The 18,289-nt window shown below is 37.0% G+C and overlaps 1 protein-coding gene across 2 annotated transcripts; it reads right to left on the bottom strand.

Annotated features, from left to right (window-relative positions):
- Nucleotides 1–1,501: 1,501 nt before the first annotated feature.
- On the bottom strand, nucleotides 1,502–17,767 carry GNRHR (gonadotropin releasing hormone receptor). 2 transcript variants are annotated; one of them, XM_068975608.1, is made up of 3 exons: nucleotides 17,246–17,767; nucleotides 5,318–5,537; nucleotides 1,502–1,746 (listed from the first exon to the last, which is right to left on the bottom strand). In XM_068975608.1, the coding sequence occupies exons 1-3, from the start codon at nucleotides 17,765–17,767 to the stop codon at nucleotides 1,502–1,504; spliced, it is 987 nt and encodes a 328-aa protein (XP_068831709.1). The 2 variants fall into 2 exon arrangements, with proteins under 2 accessions (XP_068831709.1, XP_068831710.1); XM_068975609.1 differs by having other exon boundaries at nucleotides 1,611–1,746; nucleotides 5,318–5,409.
- Between the last annotated feature and the right edge of the window lie 522 nt (nucleotides 17,768–18,289).

Here is an 18,289-nt window from a genome sequence, read left to right on the forward strand (position 1 = left end):
GGTATGAGTTTAGTAAAAAGGAAATGTGAATGAAAAAAAAGTAGAAAGAAGGAATTCAATTAATAAAGACAGAATTGGAAAATAATATAGAATGTGGGAAAAAACCCACCACACCCTACAAAACTAAAAGACAGTATGAGGAGAGAAAAATAAGGAAAACAAAGATCTGCCATTAGTTTAATTAGCAATTTACTTTTCACAGTTCCACAAGGCCTGGAATATGTGGAAATTACATTTCATCTTCAATGTGGCACTGCATATCACATGTGAATATAGTAATATTTTACCTATTTAAAAAAATAAATAGTGGTTGAGTTTAAGTTCTTATATAGTTTTATTATTTAGTGGATACTAAAGAACCCTTTCATCCTATTCCCCTTTTCATGGAATGTATGGAAACAGGACTGAATTAAAAGAGGTGTTGTGCCAACGTATTTTGGAAACCACAGCATTTAATGCGAATATCAGTGGATGTTAGTTTCACATTTACAGAGAGTTTTTCTTTTCCTTTTTCTAATACTCTTCTGTCTCTTTTGACTTGTAATAGTGAGACTGAGGTTTTCAGAGTTCATTTTACATATCAAATAATATTTTGCTTATGCATTTGCTTGATCTTTTTTTTTTTAGTGATTTGTGGATTATGGATTTAGAAAGATCAGAAGACAGAAAAAATCCATCATCTTAAAAGAGTGGGTATATTTTTTATAAAACATAATCACTATAGATCTTTTCTTGATTGTATATTAAAACAATGTTGTTATTACTGCACTTAATTACCACAAGCTCCATAGACCACATAGCTGACAGGAATGTTCTATCCCCCAGTCCAAATCTGAACCCCTCTGAAACTCTCTTTTATATGGAGGTACTTCACAACCTGTACCAGGTGAAGAATGGGATGAAGGAGAAGTAAAAGTCATGTCAAATTGAAGGAGTGGATAGTGGGTTGGTTGCTGAATACTCCAAACATCAGAATGCTTTTGAAGCCAAGGGAAAAATTAGATTCATTGCATTTTTTCTTAACCCACAGGAGGAAAAACTGATCATATGGGCAGGGGAAATACTATCTGTGCTTTATGTATTTATTATCTTAGCATAAGATTGTAATTGTTGCTAAGCCCCTTTGCAGAAAAAGATCTGTGTTTCTCAGTGTTAATTTTTGGCATTTGTTTGCCTTAGGCCATGGCTATTTTAAATATTTATATATTATTATACAAGAATAAAGTGACTAAAAAACCCATATAATGTGTTATAGGAATTTAGAAAGCAAAGAGATTAATTCAGAAACATGTGATTAAGTGAAAATATTTCATTATTTTTCCTGAAAAAAATCTTTTCCTTGTAATTGAGTTTCTGTGATTTCCAAAGGAAGAAGCGTAATGTTACCTTAAACTCTGCTTTATTTATATGTAAATATGTCACAATATGCTTTGCGTTTCTCATTCCCAAAAGGGGAAATTCATTACTTTGCCTTTCTTTGACTTTCTATGCAATCTAACAATTATAGAGAGAAATATCCATATATAAGTGGATCAAAGCATGGATTTAAAAAAGCAAAGAGAAAGAAGAAGTGATTTACTGGATCTGACACCCTGTTTACCATGTCAGGATCAAACCAATACCAAATTCCAAGGACATAGTAGGGCGTCCAGCAGACAGTAAATGAAGTGGCAAATGCAACCGTCATCTTTAGGGTCCTCAGCCGAGCTCGTGGTATGTTGTTCTTGGACTGATTCAGTTGTAGTTCTTTTAAACAGAGAAAATAGAAGGTGTTTTTAATGACCAGTTTTATTACAAAGCCAAAATAGAAAAAAAGAAACAGAGAATCGTAATTCAACCTGGTGAATATAATGGGGGCAAATTGCTAATATTTTTAATAATGACAATATGCTTGCAAAGCACGTTTATATCTCAAATTTTCCACTCTGCTACATAATAAATAGAAATATTAAAGATAGTAATGCTCTTAAAATTAATTTTCCATCAAACTAATAAGGATTTGAAATACGAGGTTACTCAAATTCTTCAAATGAAATTTTAAGAGAGTGGACTGAGGTTGAACTGAATTTAATTCACTGCCTTTTGGTTGTCATGCCAACATTGCCACATTTATTTTATAAATTTATAACTTTTCACCTTTCCTGACTAACCAAGCAGGAAGCCCTGTTGCCATCATAGGAGGTGATGTAAGCTTGGTGCAGGCAAAAAAACACATGCACTGGATTGGTGTCAGAATCCTAGTTGGCACTAAGGAGATTTAAGAAATAATACATGATGGACGAGTTGAAGGACATTAGCTCACCTCTTCTTATAGAAACACCAAAATCAGAACTAACTGCTGAACAACTGTCAACAACAACAACAAAAAACCCCACTATAACCTAACAAAAAAGATACTCTACATCATGTATGGATGTGAGAGTTGGACTGTGAGGAAGGCTGAGCACTGAAGAATTGATGCTTTTGAACTGGATATTGGAGAAGACTCTTGAGAGTCCCTTGGACTGCAAGGAGATCCAACCAGTCCATTCTAAAGGAAATCAGTCCTGGGTGTTCATTGGAAGGACTGATGCTGAAACTCCAATACTTTGGCCACCTCATGCAAAGAATTGACTCATTGGAAAAGACTCTGATGCTGGGAGGGATTGGGGGCAGGAGGAGAAGGGGACAACAGAGGATGAGAGGGCTGGATGGTATCACCGATTTGATGGACATGAGTTTGAGTGAACTCTGGGAGTTGGTGATGGACAGGGAGGCCTGGCGTGCTGCGATTCATGGGGTTGCAAAGAGTTGGGCACGACTGAGCGACTGAACTGAACTGAATTGAACATCCAAAGATAAAGAAGGAGACACAATGAGATGGTAGGAAGGGTGCGATAGTGATAAAATCAAATTCCATACACACCAGGTGGGTAACCCACAAACTGTAAGATAATTAGACCACAGAAGTTCTCCCACAGGAGTGAAAGTTCTGAGTCCTACATCAAGCTCCCCAGCCTGGGGATCTGGCAATAGGAGGAGCCCCAAGAGAATCTGTCCTTGAAGACCATCAGGGTTTGATCTTAGGAGTTAAACAAGACTGGAGGAAACAGAAACTCCATTATTAGAGAGCACACAGAAGGTCTTGTGAATACTAGGACCCAAGTTAAAACTAGGGACCTCATAACAGACTGAGTTAGATTTACCTGCTAGTATTGGAGGGTCTCCTATGGAGGCAGGGGGTGGTTGTGGCTCATTGTGAGGACAGGGACACTGACAGTGGTAGTTCTGGGGAGTACTCATTGGTGTAGCTCTCTTGAAGGCTGCCATTTTCACACACTAGCACATGAACTAACTTATGTGATTGGACACGTGAAGGCACATTTATATCTTTGAAAGTTCACAACTTGAAGGTTTGTATATAGAGGATTTACTGTATTTAAAGTGATGAAAGAACCCATAACCAAAAATGCTCTGCTCAGCAAGGCTCTCATTCAGATTTGATGGAAAAATCAAAAGCTTCACAGACAAGCAAAAGCTAGGAGAATTCAGCACCACAAGACCAGTTTTGGAGCAAATGCTAAAAGAAGTTCTCCAGGGGGAGAAGAAAAGGTCACAACTAGAAACAAGAAAATTATGAATGGAAATGCTTACTGGTGAAGGCAAACATACAATAAAAGTAGGAAATCCTCTGTAGACAAATACGAAATCGAAACCATTAACTGTGAGGAGAGCATAAATGCAAGATATTGGAAAGGCATTTGAAATTAAAAGACCTGCAACTTAAAACAGTCTTGTTTATATGTAGGCTGCTATATCAAAACCTCATGGTAACCACAAACCAGAAGTATACAATAGATACACACACACATGAAAAAGGAATCCAAACACAATACCAAAGTGAGTCTTAAAGGAAATCAGTCCTAAATATTCATTGGAAGGACTGATGGTGAAACTGAAGCTCCAGTATTTTGGCCACCTGATGTGAAGAATTGACTCATTGGAAAAAACCCCAATGCTAGGAAAGATTGAAGGCAGGAGGAGAAGGGTTGGATGAGATGGGATGAAGATGAGATAAGATGGTGGGATGGCATCACCAACACGATGGACATGAATTTGAGCAAGCTCCAGGAGTTGGTGATGAACAGGGAAGCCTGGTGTGCTGCAGTCCATGGGGTCCCAAAGAGCCAGACATGACTGAGTAACTGAAATGAACTGAACTGAAAGTGAGTCATCAATCACAAGAGAAGAGAACAAAGTAGGAAGGGAAGGAAGAAACTTACAAAAACAAATCCAAAAAAATGAACAAAATGGCAATAACATTCATGTCTATAATTATCTTAAGTGTAAACAGATTAAACAGTCCAACCAAAAGACGGAGACTGGCTGAGTGGATACCAAAACAAGACCTATATATATGCTGTCTACAAGAGACACACTTCAAATCTAGGGATACATACAGACCACAAAAGAGTCAGATAAGACTTAGTAATCACCACCACAGACTGAACGTGAGGGGATAGAAAAAGGTATTCATTCAAAAAGTAGATAACCAACAAGGGACTATTATATAGCACAGGGAACGCTATTCTGTTATTAGGCTATTCTAAAATAACCTAAATGGGAAAATAATTTAAAAATAAATACATGTATATGTATGACTGAATCATTTTGCTGTACATCAGGACTTAATACCATATTGCTAATCAACTATACTACAATATAAAATTTTAAAAATTCATACATTTGTTTTTGAGAATGCAACAGATTCTTGAAGCAAAAAAGGTACAACCATGTGCGTGAAGTGAAAGATCAAATAGTCAATTGCATGTTCCATAATATTTAGCACACTCAACACACACACCGAAATGTGCATAGTGTGTGGATACAGGAGATTTGAATGTGATACAGAACAGCGTAACTTTAACAAGTCTATTGGCAACTATATTATGAGTTGTACTTTGCTATATTCTAGGCATCAGGTGTTTGATAAAGTGTTATGATGAACCAGCAGGAACAATTTGCCCATGCTTCTACTGGGTAAATGAAGTTATTGTCCTTTTAGCATTAATTTCATGCTGTAAATGTATAATATGGGGAGATATTAAATTACCTCATCTCTAAATTGGGGATAATAAAAGTATTTCCTCATGGAGTGATTTTGAATATTGAAAGAGTTAATTTATGTTAGTTGCTCATAATAATATTGCAATACTGTTATAATACAATACTATTATAGATAAAATAGTATATGGCACAGCAAGTGCCATTCTAATTCTCTGGTAGGAGTATTGCCATTAACAACTGTCCATCCACAATTAATCTAAGAAATACATACTGTGGGGATCCTGATGAAGGACCCTTGTTAGGGTGAAGATGATTTTTGCATTGCACATCACCATGATGAGAAGAGGGATGATGAAGAGGCAGCTGAAGGTGAAAAAGTTATAAAAGGCTTGATGCCACCACTGTGGAAAACTGCAGTGTGTTACACATTGAGAGAAACCTTCAGTCTGTCCAGAGTCATCTGCTAAATGGATCATCCCAAAGATGTATAACTGTAGGAGAAAATTTAAACAATTAAAAAGGCATATTGCTTATTTTCAAACAATATTTGCAAGTTTTCTTGAATGTTTTCTCTTCTGTATTGTACTAATCTTCTAACATGTTGTTGCCCAAAGCAACTGCTAAGCTTCTTGACATTTGGCTTTTGGCTTTTCTACAAAAAGTTGTAAGTGGATCTTTACTTAAAATATGTTTGGGTAATGTGAATGGATCTGTAGGATTTTGAACTTCTTCCAAAATTATTTCAGCCTTGCAGAACAATCACCAACCAAAGATTTAAACCTCCTCTGTATTTCAATTTCAGATGCTATTATGATGAGTAAATTTTTGCAAGTGATTTTATTGTTAAATCTGCAGCACACACACAAAAAAACTGTCTGGCATTTAGAATATGCCCTCAAAATAAATATTTAAATTTTATTTTTGAGACATAAGATCTCATTAAAATGGCCAGAAACATGTACAGACAGTTCATTAAAAAAGGGTGTAACAGTGACCCTTAAGTATATAAAAACATAGTTTCAACCTCACTTATGATAAGAGCAGTGTCAATCAATTAAGGCTACACTGATAATGCCATTTCCCACTATCAAGTCTGGAAAAATTAAAAAAAAAGAAAAAACAGTAATAAACTCTCATGTCAAGGCAATAGGGAAACAGAGACTCTCATACATTGCTAATGGGCACGCAAATTGATATAATCATTAAGGAGAGGAATTTGGCAATAATTAGTATATATTTGTACTTAACTTTGACTCAGGAACCTGACATTCAGGAGTTTTCCATGAAGATACACCCCTACTTCCATTATATGAAAATACATATGCACAAGATTATTCACTGATGCATTGTTTATAAGTGAAAAACATTGAAAATAATCTAAATACTAATTCATAGAACAACAGCTGAATAAACTATGGTGGACCACACAATGGAGTCCGGTACAGTAGTAAAAAAAAGAGGGAGGGAAATTTCTACCTGAAGGTCTGTGTGTGTGTACATGTACATACATTTATTCTAGCTCTGTGTGGAGAGAGGCTAAGAACAATGTCATCTAAGTAGCAGTGAGCATACCTCGCTCTCCAGTACCCAAATCTTATTTTTAGTATCATTCTCTAACAAAAGGAATCAGAGCTCATTGGCGAAGTGCGTAGTCCCAAGGCTGGGGCAATCAAAGCACAATAAGTCATTGGAACACCTGCTGTGCCAAAAAGTCTGGAAATGCCCAGGGAATGATGGAGCATGTGAAAACATTTCAGGCACCAGCTTGAAAGAGGTCCCATTGGCCAAATCTGGGATAGTTTAAGCATGAAAACAAACCAACCCTGAAAGAAAAGACTGAGTTTAAATACAGAAAGAAACCATGACTCCATGCTGATGTAAATGACAAAACCAGAATAACAAATACATGGGAAAAGGAAAAAGCTCTTTACAGAAAGTCAGCTAGTAAATGTAAAAGATACAATGGAAGTAGTGATTACCATTTTGTAATTACTATAATAATAATTGATTCAGGCAAGAATCACCAATGAATGGTAAAAATATGGGTGTAGGCTTGTGGAGACTAGTTTATATATGTCATCTCAAAGTATCTACCTGTAGGATACATTGCATTATAAACAGTAAAATAATAACTTTACAGTAGAGAAATAACCAAATAATTAAGCTAACATTGCCAATAATGGGACAGATTGACAGCATCTGCTTCCTTGTAGAAAGCATTGAGAAGAACTCAGAGTCACCTCTTTCATGTTTTTGTTAAAAATCAAATCAGTCAATCCTAAAGGATATCAATCCTGAGTATTCATTGGAAGGACTGATGCTGAAGCTGAAGTTCCAATACTTGGCCACCTGATGGGAAGAACTGACTCATTAGAAAAGACCCTGATGCTGGGAAAGATAGAAAGTGGAAGAAGAAGGGGATGACAGAGGATGAGATGGTTGAATGGCATCACTGACTCAACGGACATGATTTTGAGCAAGCTCTGGGAGGTAGTGAAGGACAGGGAAGCCTGGTGTGCTGCATTCCATGGGGTCACAAAGAGTCGGACACAACTGAGTGGAACAACAACAATGTAGACAAAGAATATTGCCTTCAATATCAGTAAACAAAGGATGTTGTGGCCATCAAGTTATTAGCCACTGCACTTACCCTCAGGAGTGCTCCCTAAGGAGTGGATTCAGGATGGAGAAAAGTAGAAACATGGCCCTAGATCGTTAAGGTGATGTATCAAAGGAATGATCTCAATAAGCCCAAACTCTTGCATCTTTCTGTACTTAGAAAAGCGCTACATTCATTAACCTGAGATATATGGTTTTTCTTTAACTAGCAATAATCTTCTGATGTTCTGACTACCAGGTTTTTGTTGCAAAGAAGCCTCCTATTAAAAAATCCTGGCTCCTCCGTTGCCTCTTATGAATTGGGAGCAATCTGAGAGACTGTCTTCTAGGCTTAAGTTCTCAAAAGTCTACTGAATAAAACATATTTCTCAACTTTTAGGTCGTAGATTTTTTTTTTTCAGTTGACAAGTGCACAACCTGTATCTATCCCCAAGAAAACATCAGACAAACTCAAATTGAGGGGCATTCTACAAAATAACTTGTCTGCACTCTTCAAAAATGTCAGTGTCATGAAATACAAAGAAAGACCAAGGAACTGTTCTAAAGGAGACTAAAGAGACAATGGGGCTTCCCAGGTGGCTCAGTGGTAAAGGATCTGCCCGTCAATGCAGAAGACACAGGTTTGATCCCTGGGTTGGGAAAATCCCCTGGAATAGGAAATGGCTACCCACTCCAGTATTCTTGCCTGGAAAAATCTGTGGATAAAAGAGCCTGACAGGCTACAGTCCATGGGGTCAGAAAGAGTTGGACACGACTGAACACGCAAGCAAAGAGACAAGGCGACAACCTCTCGCATAATCTTGAATTTTCTTTCATTAAAGGGATTATTATTGAGACAGCTGAGATATGAATAGGGCATATAGATTAAATGGTAGTACTGTTCAGTTCAGCCACTCAGTTGTGTCCAACTCTTTGCAACCCCGTGGACTGCAGCACGCCAGGCTTCCCTGTCCATCACCAACTCCTGGAGCTTGATCAAATTCATGTCCATTGAGTTGGTAATGCCATCCAACCATCTCATCCTCTGTTGTCCCCTTCTCCTCCTGCCTTCAGTCTTTTCCAGCATCAGGGTCTTTTCCAAGGAATCAGTTCTTTGCATCAGATGGCCAAAGTATTGGAGCTTCAGCTTCAGCATCATTCCTTCCAATGAATATTCAGGACTGATTTCCTTTAGGATTGACTGGTTTGATCTCCTTACAGTCCAAGGGACCCTCAAGAGTCTTCTCCAACACCACAATTCAAAAGCATCAATTCTTTGGCACTCAGTAGTACTGTGTTAATGTTGATTTCCAGATTTTGATACTTTATACTGCACTTAATGTGCTAGAAAAAATACTGAGGTATTGAGAGAGACATCATGTCTGAACTTTTAAACAATCCATAAAAACATACATACAAGAGAGAGAATAAACAAATAAGCAAATGTAGCAAAATGTTAATATTTGGGGAATCTGAGGGAAAAGTATCCTAGAAATCTTTGTGTGATTCTTGCAACCTTCCCCCAAGTGTGAAATTATATTAAAAAAAGAACTGAGTCAACAATTAAGGAAACAATGCAAGTGGTTTTCACAAACAAGTTCTAGTTGACATTTATTCATTCTTTCCCAATTTGTCAAGCACATTTCTTACCTCATAATTTCCAAAATTTTCTACTGAAAAACTTCATTTTACCACAAAATATCATTAAAATGAAGAGTTAAGAGTGCCCAAGAGCTTTAAAACTGATAAGTTAATTCAAACAAAAATGTTGCAGGTTTTTTTTTCTAAGTTTTAAGCAAATGAGGGACAGTATTCATTTAGTTGTTCACTGAATTAGTAAACTTAAATTCCATTTAGTTAATTTAATATGTTCAGAATTTCTTTCCTTTTGGGGGTGGCAGAGTGGAAATAGTATACCTTAAAAAATACTGTTTTTCCTCTTTGCTCGTAGAGTAAAAAATTTTTAATAAATATAAAATATAATAAACAAAATAAATACAGATATAATAAGATCTAAGTACGTATAACATAAAATACAAGCCTATTTCTTTTATTTGTAATTAAAGTGCTGATTTTCAGTTTTTGATCTTTTCAGCTTCAAGGACAAACAATAATTTTTAAGTTAATCCACTAGAGGGCGCCCATTGATAATATTATCGATCTTAAAGTCAAGAAAAGCAAGTTCAGCTAATTGTTTTATGATCCAGATCAATTTTTTCCATGTTACAAAGTGACCGTTTCAGTTTTCCATACTTCTTTGCAAACTGTCCTTATTTAAAGTTAAGTTTTAAATTTGACCCACCAGGTGTTGTGAATTGAAATCTTGGGAAGGTTTTTTCTCATGACCCTGAGAGTCTTCTAATTCTTAAAAACCCTTTTTTCTTTCCATCTCCCTAGTCAGCCTTGGAACCAGATAATCTGAATTTGATTTTCTGCTCTGCATTGGGTCACATTTTCACTTTAATAGTTTATATTCTTAAGTTATAATGATGAATCTTTCAATGAAAAGGACTTTATAGTACTATGATTTGAATTTGGTTTTCATCTTTATGTAATGAATGCTTGTTTTTAAAGCAACTCCTTGGTCATAAAACTATACTAGGTACACTCTCATGAGAGATGAACTAAATATATCATGCTATCAAGGAATTAAATATTTCTTAGGGGAGATACAGCATGTATGTGACAACTATAATACTCAATAGACTGTGACAAGTTCCAAAGGAGAGTTACAGTGTTATGAAAATTCAGAATTTTACTCATCCACAAACTAATTTGTTTTAGGCTTCATTCAGTTTATTTTCAACTCCAAGACCATGTTCATTTGAATGATTAATATAGGGATATACTTTACTTCCAGTGATTCTTTTATACTTGGATGATATTTTAAAAATTTCTTCATTTCTCCTCTCTCATGCCTGGCCCCAGTTCTCATCAGTGTTTACTTTATTTTGCCCTAAACAACAGCAGTTTGTTCTCCATCTTTGCAGTCACTTGCAGATGCTATTCCTCTTAGCATATAATTTTTAACCTTCGCCTTACCCCATACTAGTAACACCATGACTTAATCTTTCCAAAGGTGATTATCTTTAGATGCTATGCTTTAGGTTTGTCTTGGGATTCCCTGGTGGCTAAGACAGTAAAGAATCTGTCTGCAAAGTAGGAAACCCGGGTTCGATCCCTGGGTTGGGAAGATGCCCTAGAGAAGAAAATGGCTTCCCACTCCAGTATTCTTGCCTGGAGAATTCCATGGACAGAGGAACCTGGTGGGCTAGGGAGATAAAAAGAACTCTAGAGACTGTCATGACAATTAACAAGCAAATACTTGCAAAGCACCTAGAGTAATGCCTGGCCCACAGTTAGCACTATATAAATCCTAGCCATTCTTAAAATTTTGTCTGAGGCACACAACTTATAAATACATATTGCATATGTTTACATATTTATAAATGTATGCCATATTTTTCCTGATATCACTTAACTATTTATTCTCACCTTAAGATTTTCCTGCCTTTTCCTTCTCTAGCCTCTTACAGGAAAAAAGGGACAGTATTGTGCACTGTGATATAATGATACTCATGCATGCTCAGTCGCTCAGTCGTGCCCAACTGTTTGTGACCACGTGGACTATAGCCCACCAGGCTCTTCTGTTCATGTAATTTTCCAAGTGGATTGGAAATCCTGGTGGTTAGGATTCTGGGCTTTCACTGTTGAGGCCCGAGTTCAGTCCTGCTAGGGGAACTGAGATCCTGCTAGTTGGGCAGCATGACCAGAGACAAACAAAAAAAACAAAAAGCAACATAGAAGCATTTAACACAATTCCTGGCACATATTTATGTACTGAATAACTATTATCTATGAAAATCATCATCACCATTATTGTTATTTCTGCTACTAGTATGCTATTACTATCTTTCAGTAACATTTTTGACATATTGTACACAGTAATGAGTATTTATTGAATTTAAGCTGCTTGTGGGGCTTCCCAGGTGACGCTAGTGGTAAAGAACCCTCCTGCCAATGCAGGAGACATAAGAGATGCTGCTTCAATCCCTGGATCGGGAAGATCCCCTGGAGGAGGGCATGGCAACCCAATCCAGTATTCTGGCCTGGGAATTCCATGGACAGAGGAGCCTGGCAGGCTACAGTCCATAGGATTCCAAAGAGTCAGACACGACTGAAGTGGCAGCATGGACAGAGGATGCACAAGCTGCTTGTCAAGTTCAGAAGAGCCTGCTAGCATTGTAAATTTCTGTTTGTAACAGGCAAGCCTCCACATTTATTTAGACCACACATCTTCACACCAAAGAATAAAGTAATACTCATATACAACAGACACTCCAAATCTTTGGGTTCCACATCTGCAGATTCAACTGCAGATGGAAAAATATTCAGAAAAAAATTTTTTAGAAAGTTCCAAAGAGCAAGACTTGAACTTGGAAAGCTCCAGCAACTGTCTATATATTACATTGTATTTACAATTATTTACATAGCATTTACATTGTATTAGGTGTTATAAGTAATCTATAGATTTAAACTATATAAGAGAGTGTACATAGGTTACAGGGAAATACTATACTGTATTTTATAGAAGAGACTTGAGCATCTGGGAAATTTCTTATCTGAGGCCACCATGGTGGGGAAGGAGGATGTCTAGGAACCAGTCCCCTGGGGATATCGAGGGTGACTGCATTTTTTCTACAGACCTGGGTTACCTACAGAATTAAAAAGCTGTCAACATATAATTCTCCCTAGCAGCATAGAGAAACTAGTGATGTGAACTCTATCTGCAAATAATCTGCTGCTCTGGAATTCTTGTGGTCTTAGATGACAGTCATCAGAAACCTTGCATTTTCTAATTGGATATGGACACACCAAATTCAGGAAATGTTTTCTCCTTAACATGCACCTGCTAGCCTAACCACAGTCAGTCTTAAGTCAGATATCCTTTCAAGTCCTGTTGGCTGTTTTGCCTTGCCTTCCTCTCCCTTCCTCTTTTTCTTCCTTTCTTATCCTACTTTTAGGAACAATACCTCCAAGACTTGAATCATTATGCTCTGGCATATAAAGCTTTTAGAGTGAATAAGACAGCTTAGTGACTAGGGAGGACATTGGCCCAATTTACTTATCAGTCAGAATAAATGTCATAATTTTTTGAAGCAATCTTTACATAAGCAATTTTGTTTGCTGTTTCTTAAATAATTATTTTATTTTCATACTCATATTTCCCTAATACTTTTTTCTCCTGACTTCAAAAATCCTATTATGAAGGAAGTAATTAAGGTAGGAAAAGGGGAAGGAATGAATAGTAATGCATTTTTAAGACTTTATACTTAAAGTCTTATATATGATTGTGTATATCTTACTCTTTATAGCACTTTTTACAATGACCCTTTTAAACTTGGTTAAGTAATTTACTGAGATAGCTGGAAAAAGACAGCACTGAGATTTGAAACCAGCTTTGTTTAAATGCCACTGCCTTTCAGACTTGCAGGGATATCTGAGGTCTTCAGAGACCAGGACTGGAGCCAGTGAATGGTCAAACAGAGGACTGGGATTCCCTTATCCCTATTTGACCAGAGCAACTCCACTTATATCTGTTTCATTTATTGAAGCTCCACACAGAATTTCATTTTAAATAAAATTCAATTACAAGCAAAAGTATAAAATTTTGGTCACAGTACCCTGAAAGTTCTGGAAATATATCCCCAAACCATGACAGAACGCTGAGGTGATCAGCAAGGTGGAAAAGCAAGGTGGTCAGTTTGAAAGTTGGTCATTCTGAACTCTAGCAAAATGTCATAAATTCTCAGGTTCCTGGGAACATGACAACTAGCTTGTTAGTTTTTTTTTTTCTTTTTCCAACCTAGCATGAATTAATCAAGTGATAGAATATCCATATATATATATACCAAAGGATAAATACAATCCTAAAGGGAATCAATCCTGAATATTCATTAGAAGGACTGATGCTGAAGCTGAAGCTCCAATACTTTGGCCACCTGATGTGAAGAGCTGACTCATTAGAAAAGACCTTGATGCTGGGAAAGATTGAGGGCAGGAGGAGAAGGGGACGGCAGAGGATGAGATGGTTGGATGGCATCACTCACTGACTCAATGGACATGAGTTTGAGCAAACTCTGGGAGATGGTGAAGGACAGGGAAGTCTGGTGTGCTGCAGTTCATGAGGTCGCAAAGAGTGGAACATGACTGAGCAACTGAACAATAACAAACAAAGGATGAAAATTAAAAGTCATCCTTTCAAACTCCTTTTAAATTAGCCACAACAGGATGTGCTTTTGTCAATGGGCTTTGTGGAGCGTGGTGAAGCATGAGCTGTACTCACTGTCACACAGCCTGGAAATCAAAGGCCTTTCCTATCTCTTGTCTTCCCCATCACGCACACATAACATTAGTCACAGGGTTGAAGCCTCTTTTATCCAGAGAGAAAGAGCAGAGAGCTATAATAAAAAGATAAACTGGACTTAACAAAAAGACAGGAGTTCAACAGGCACTGGGCAAACAATCCTTTTAAGTGAATACTTTTCAAACTGTGGGTTGTACCCATCAGTTGGTTGTAATCAATAATAAAAAATGAAATGGAACAGAATAGAATATTTATTTTATGAAAACTATAGGTCTATGAGAGATAGATTAAGTCTTTATGTAGTATGTATTTCTTTCTTTCCATTACTGTCAAGAAGGTTTGAAGGACATTGATTTCAAAGGTTCTATTTGAATGGTCTTTTTTATGTGAAATGGGGATAATAGCATAGCTTGTACATACCTCACAGAGTCCGTATAAATACCACATAAGATTATGAATGTGAGGTTTTTCAGGAAACATCAGCAAAGTGCTTCATCAATTTAAAGTGCTGCTGAAAGCAAGACTGAGTCATTTGTTTTACAGAATGAAATACTGTCAATACTACCATATGCTGTGACCCATATGTAAATTTTCTTATGTACATCATTTTAATAATGTACAACATGATGGCCACAGTTAACACTGATGTATGATGTTTAGAAAAGTTGTTAGAGTAAATCCTAAGAGAGCTCATCACAAGGAAAGAAAACTTTTTTCTTTTCTTTTCATTGTGTCAATATGAGATGATGTAAGAAGTTAGCTGAAACTGTTGTGTTAATCATTTCACATTATATGTAAATCAAGCTATCATGCTGTACACATTAAACCTACATGGTGATGTACACAGACTGTTTCTCAGAAAAATGAAAATGAAGAAAAACAAAAAAATCATTTAATCCTTGAGTAAGACTCATGAAAATTATGTCTTCCACATTGTTCTCAGAATTTTCCCCAGCTATCTTCTGTTATATACATCCATTCCACCTCCATTTATTGATTGATCTATCCAAACTTTGTTTTCATTTTAGTAAAAGGTGAAAGGTTTATTTGATCTGAAGAGGAACCAGGGTATCCAAACATTTAAAATTTATATTTTGTTGTTGTGAATATGAATTAAGTTGAACACAACAGTTTTCACTGTTGTAGCAGCACATATCATAATGGCAAAGACAAACAAGTACACAATTACAGTGTTTTCTGACGAACAGTGTGCATGAGGTCAAAGGAAAGGCAGCAACCATGAAATCTAATTTCCTGCTACTGGTCAATCTGTCCCTTCAGCCAAACAAATCTCCTTTGAAAATTAACCACTTTACAACTTTTGCTGGAAAATACATTTGATCCTTGGCTTATTTTTTCCATTCAAATACATTCATCTTTAAAAACTCACTTTAGGGCTTCCCTTGTGGTTCAGCTGGTGAAGAATCCGCCTACAGTGTGGGAAACCTGGGTTCGATCCCTGGGTTGGGAAGATCCCCTGGAGGAGGGCATGGCAACCCACTTCAGTATTCTTGCCTGGAGAATCCCCATGGACAGAGGAGCCTGGCAGGCTACAGTCCACGGGGTCACAATGAGTCAGACACGACTGAGCAACTAAGCACAAGACCTATTATATAAGCATTAATAAAATTGTTAGAGACCTTTTTTTAAAAAAAACTCAGTTTATCCTACTTTTACCCTTCCTTCACCATTTTAATAATTCGTCTCTCTCTCTCTTCTTACACTGGTAATAGGCTTGAAAACTTTTTTGTACATAGTTGTATTCATTTTGTATAAGTTTTATTTCTATAACTGAATGACATTTTTTTGTCTCTTTGTTTCATCAGTACCTGGTTCAGTGTTAGGAACCAAACTTGTGTTTATCTTCTCTAAGAAAATTGAACAATACACAAATACACCTCACTCATAGTTCAAAGAAATAAAATGAAAAATTTCAGAGCATAAACCTTTGCTAAGTAACCTCATTTATGTGACATGTTTGCTAAATTAATTCTTATATATGCAGTCACTGTGAGAATAATTTTAATATACTTTTCTCCAGGGAAATCAAAGCATTTTGGTTTTTTTCTGCCATAAAACACACACTGATATACAAAAAATGTTAAGTGAGGAATTGGTGGGAGAATATAGTTATCTAACTTTCTAGTGTCCTGAACTATTTAGTGCATCCTGTGTGGCAGCTTTTGTTTGTTTGCTTGTTTTTTGTTTGTTTTTATGCCAGCTGGCTAGTTTAGAATCTCTAGATAAATGTCTATTTGTAGTGACAAGTTTTTGGAGGATCATGGTAAACTCCGGAGAAGGCAATGGCTCCCCACTCCAGTACTCTTGCCTGGAAAATCCTATGGACGGAGGAGCCTGACTTCCTGACACATTCCTGTACCCTGGATTCTTCACAGGGTACATTCACACACATAGAGACAATTTGGTCATCTTTGCCATTTTCAAGAATTCATTGTCTTCTTCAGAGATTTGACAGTTGAAGAGGCAGATTCTGAAGATCCATCAACCAGAGTGCCTTTGATAAAGACAGTCTGGAGGGCTATCTGCTTTCTGAAGGAGAGGGCCTTGCCTGCACCAATAGTCACAGAGTTTTGCTAACAGCCTGTTACAGTCTCATCTAACTCCAGATAAAGCTCAAGTCAACCTCAGGGAAATGTTCAAATATCCAAACGTCTACGATGCCCCACATTTCCTTTTATTCAATCCCACCCAGCTGCAAACTGCAGAACATACTAATTAAGGATAGTTCTTTCTATGCTGCAATGACAGAAACTCACGAAGTTCCAAATAAAACAAGGTATGCATACTTTCTACCTATGCAAATTTTATTGTTCCTAAAGATTCTCCCAATTTACCATGTCAACCAGAGTAAAAGAAAATGTAGATGGAAGAATCAAATGAGTATGAGTTCAAATTTGAGAATAGCTTCATTTTGAGGGAGCATTTACTGTGTACCAGAGAGTATGATAGAAAACTTAACAAATTATTTGTTTAATCATTACAAAGGTGCATCAGGTAGACATTACCTCCATTTTATCAATGCAAGACCTGAAACCCAGAGCGGTTAAGACATTTGCCAAAGGTAACAGCAGAGTCAGGATTAAATTCCACCCTCTGACTTCCAGAGCCCAAGCTCTCAGAGATAATACAATACTACTTTTGACAAGACCTTCTTCATTCAGATTTAGATAGGAAATCTGTAATCTCCATAAAAAGTTTGCAATATTGGTTTACCTGTGGTCCAGCAAAGATGCTACTGAGGAGCCAGGCCAAGCCAATCATGAACCGTCCGAGCTTGCTGTTGCTTTTCACTGCTAGAGGCCTGGTAATGGCCAGGGAGCGGTCGAGGCTGATCACCACCATCATGAAGGCGGGGGCGTACATGGAGAAAAGCTTCAGATAGCTGAGGACTTTACAAAGGAGCTCTCCAGCATACCATTGAACAGTTATGTTCCACATTCCATCCAGCGGCATAACAATCAGAGTCTCCAGCAGGTTGGCTAAAGTCAAGTGTTTTAAAAGCACCTTCATTTTTGAGAGTTTTTTCCTCTTCTCTTTCCTTTGAGTCCAATTCTGAAGTTTCAACAAGAAAGAAGTGTTGAAAATTGTGGAGAGTAGAAAAAGGAAGAAAGTAACTGTCACTCGGATCTTTCCAGATAGGGTCAGGGTGGGGAGGCTGTCCGGTGCTAGTAGGATGCTGCTGTTGATCGCTGAACAGTGGTTTTCATTCTGTTCAGGAGAGTCACCGTTTCCCATCCTTTATGGCTGATACAGCTTCAAGACTCGTGTTTCTGGCACTTCTGATGTTTTATTGTAATTGCACTTGGAGTCCTGTTTTATTTCAGCTTTCTTTGGCTGGTAACATCACAGGTTTATATTTATGTCAAATTTTGTCCCTGAGATACTTTGTATTTAAAGTGAAAGATCAAGGTGAACTTGTTTTGTGGGCTTGTAATCCAACAGGATGCTAAAGCGAAGCAGACAAACACTTTCTGAGGGCCAAATGTAACTGTAGTATCTCAGCAGATGGCCTGGTTTTCACAACATTTTTCCTAAGTGAATAAGGACGTTTGAAACTTAATTTTGTATTTAAAATTCTCTTAGGATATTATTCAAGTAACTTTAGTGAAGACGTTTTCTAAAAAAAGAATGTTAAGTGTTCTGTTCAATACATGCAAAATGAAAAAGAAGAAAATACTAAAAAAGAACTTGATCCAGTTAAGATTTGTAATTTAAAGAATCACAAATTTGTAATTTCTCAAAAAATTTGTTTTCTTT

Source organism: Capricornis sumatraensis, chromosome 7, assembly GCF_032405125.1.
Source record: "Capricornis sumatraensis isolate serow.1 chromosome 7, serow.2, whole genome shotgun sequence".
NCBI lineage: Eukaryota > Metazoa > Chordata > Mammalia > Artiodactyla > Bovidae > Capricornis > Capricornis sumatraensis.